The following is a 2148-nucleotide window of genomic DNA, read 5'->3' as shown; positions in this document are numbered from 1 at the left end:
ATCTGTAAAGAAGATACATTGACGTTTGCGGAAAGACAGATTGAAACAAACGGTGTGATTACCAAACGTGCAATTTTACAACAAATCTCACGAGTATTTGATCCACTCGGATTGCTGAGTGCTATTACAGTGAGTGCGAGGATTATTCTTCAAGAATTGTTGCAACATAAATTCGATTGTGACAGCCCATTACCAATTGATGTACAAGACAAATGGCGTAATGTTGCGTCGGACCTGAACTTTTCAGTCAAAATCAATTTCCGACGTAGCTATTTCCATGGCAACCATGACGTCATTGATGAAACAAAACTTCACGTATTCTGTGATGCCAGCATGTCGTCATACGGCGCGGTAGCATACATTTCCAGGGGTTTCTAGACCACGCTGATGATGTCAAAATATCGCGTCGCTCCGTTGAAAAAGTTAAATATACCGAGATTGGAGTTGATGACGGCAGTGACAGGTGCCCGTCTGTGCCAACATATCATACAACAGACAGGCCTCTCCGATGTGTACCTGTGGTCTGATAGCCAGATCGTTTTGCACTGGCTAGTATCAAAGAAAACGCTACCACGATTTGTTCAGAACAGACTGACAGAAATCCAAAGTTTGACTCAGAACCGTAAGTGGAGGTATTTCCCGACTCATGAAAATCCCGCCGATTTATTGACACGAGGGTTATCAGCATTACAACTCCAATTTAGTGCACTGTGGTTCAAAGGAACGACGTGGCTTTCTACACCCGATTCTTGGTCGATATGGCAACAGACGAGTGACATGGTTAATGTGGTAACAGTAACGGTAACAAATAATTCGCAAGAATTTATTGACATAAAAAGATTCAGTTCGTTTCAGAAACTTATCAGAGTGACTGCCTATGTTCTGCGATTTATTCATGATTTTCGCAATGGACGAAAACCTGCAAGCATAGAGCTAACCATTCAAGAAATGACTGAAGCTGAAACAGTATGCATTCGAACCTGCCAGATGACATCATATCCTGAAGAAATCCAGCGTTTAACAGATAACAAGAAGGTATCGCCGCCTGTTAAACAGCTTAAGCTTTTCATGAAGGACAATGTGGTTCGCTGTGGTGGACGCATTCATAATGCAGCCTTAGAAGAAGAGGCGAAACTTCCGATTTTGCTGTCGGCAAAGCATGCATTCACGCACCATGTAGTCAAAGACGCCCATGAGAGGTTACACCATGCCGGACCCAGCTCAACTATAACACTTTTGAGAGGAAAATACTTGATACCAGCTATACGTCCATGCGTTCGTTCGGTATTACGAAAGTGCGAGACCTGCAGAGAGGTTTCTGGTAGACCATACAAAGCACCAGACCCTCCTCCATTACCGAAGACAAGATTGTCAGACGTAGCCACGTTCACCTATACAGGTGTTGACTATTCCGGAGCTCTTAGTGTACGTGACAATAACGGAAATGACATTAAAAGATACATATGTCTGTTTACCTGCGCCAGTACGATAGCCGTTCATTTGGAACTGGTACCAGATCTGTCGGCGGAGTCATTCCTGTTTGCATTTAGGCGCTTCTGTAGTCGCAAATCAACATAAAAAATTATGATGTCTGATAACGGCACGACATTCACGGCTGCTGCTAGACATTTAAATGATTCGTGTGAATCTGCGGTGGTTCGTGATGAATTCAACAACCGATTAATTGAATTGAAATTCATCCCTACAAGAGCTCCTTGGTTTGGGGGTTGGTGGGAAAGATTGATCGGTCTCACCAAAAATGTATTAAAAAGGTACATGTACTTGGTAAAGCGTACGTGACCTATGAAACACTACAGACTATTGTCACTGAAGCAGAAGCCGTTTTCAACGACAGACCCCTTACTTACGTCACTTCCGGCGAGCCAGGACAGCCGGAAACACTGACGCATGCCCATCTTCTATATGGGAGACGAATAACTTCACTTCCTGTCGAGCCTGCGACATTGCCAGCAGATTATCGCATCAATCGTTCGTCGCTTGTGAAGCAAGGTACTCGACGAGTGCATCTCATACAGAACTTCTGCGAAAGATGGCGACGTGAATACTTGACGGCACTCAGAAAAAGAAGTCAAGTACGCGCAATAACAACCAGACGATATCCGTAGGCGACGTCGTACAAATACAAGA

The 2148-nt window shown here is 44.0% G+C and overlaps 1 protein-coding gene across 1 annotated transcript; it reads left to right on the top strand.

Moving 5' to 3' along the window:
* Positions 1 to 948: 948 nt before the first annotated feature.
* On the top strand, positions 949 to 1578 carry LOC127869935 (uncharacterized). The gene has a single exon (XM_052412593.1). It carries the CDS (start codon positions 949 to 951, stop codon positions 1576 to 1578), a length of 630 nt encoding a protein of 209 aa, XP_052268553.1.
* Positions 1579 to 2148: the final 570 nt, after the last annotated feature.

Source organism: Dreissena polymorpha, chromosome 2, assembly GCF_020536995.1.
Source record: "Dreissena polymorpha isolate Duluth1 chromosome 2, UMN_Dpol_1.0, whole genome shotgun sequence".
In the NCBI taxonomy this organism is placed as follows: domain Eukaryota; kingdom Metazoa; phylum Mollusca; class Bivalvia; order Myida; family Dreissenidae; genus Dreissena; species Dreissena polymorpha.
The sequence above is the reverse complement of the archived record's forward strand: the minus strand, read 5'-3'. Positions and strand labels throughout refer to the sequence as shown.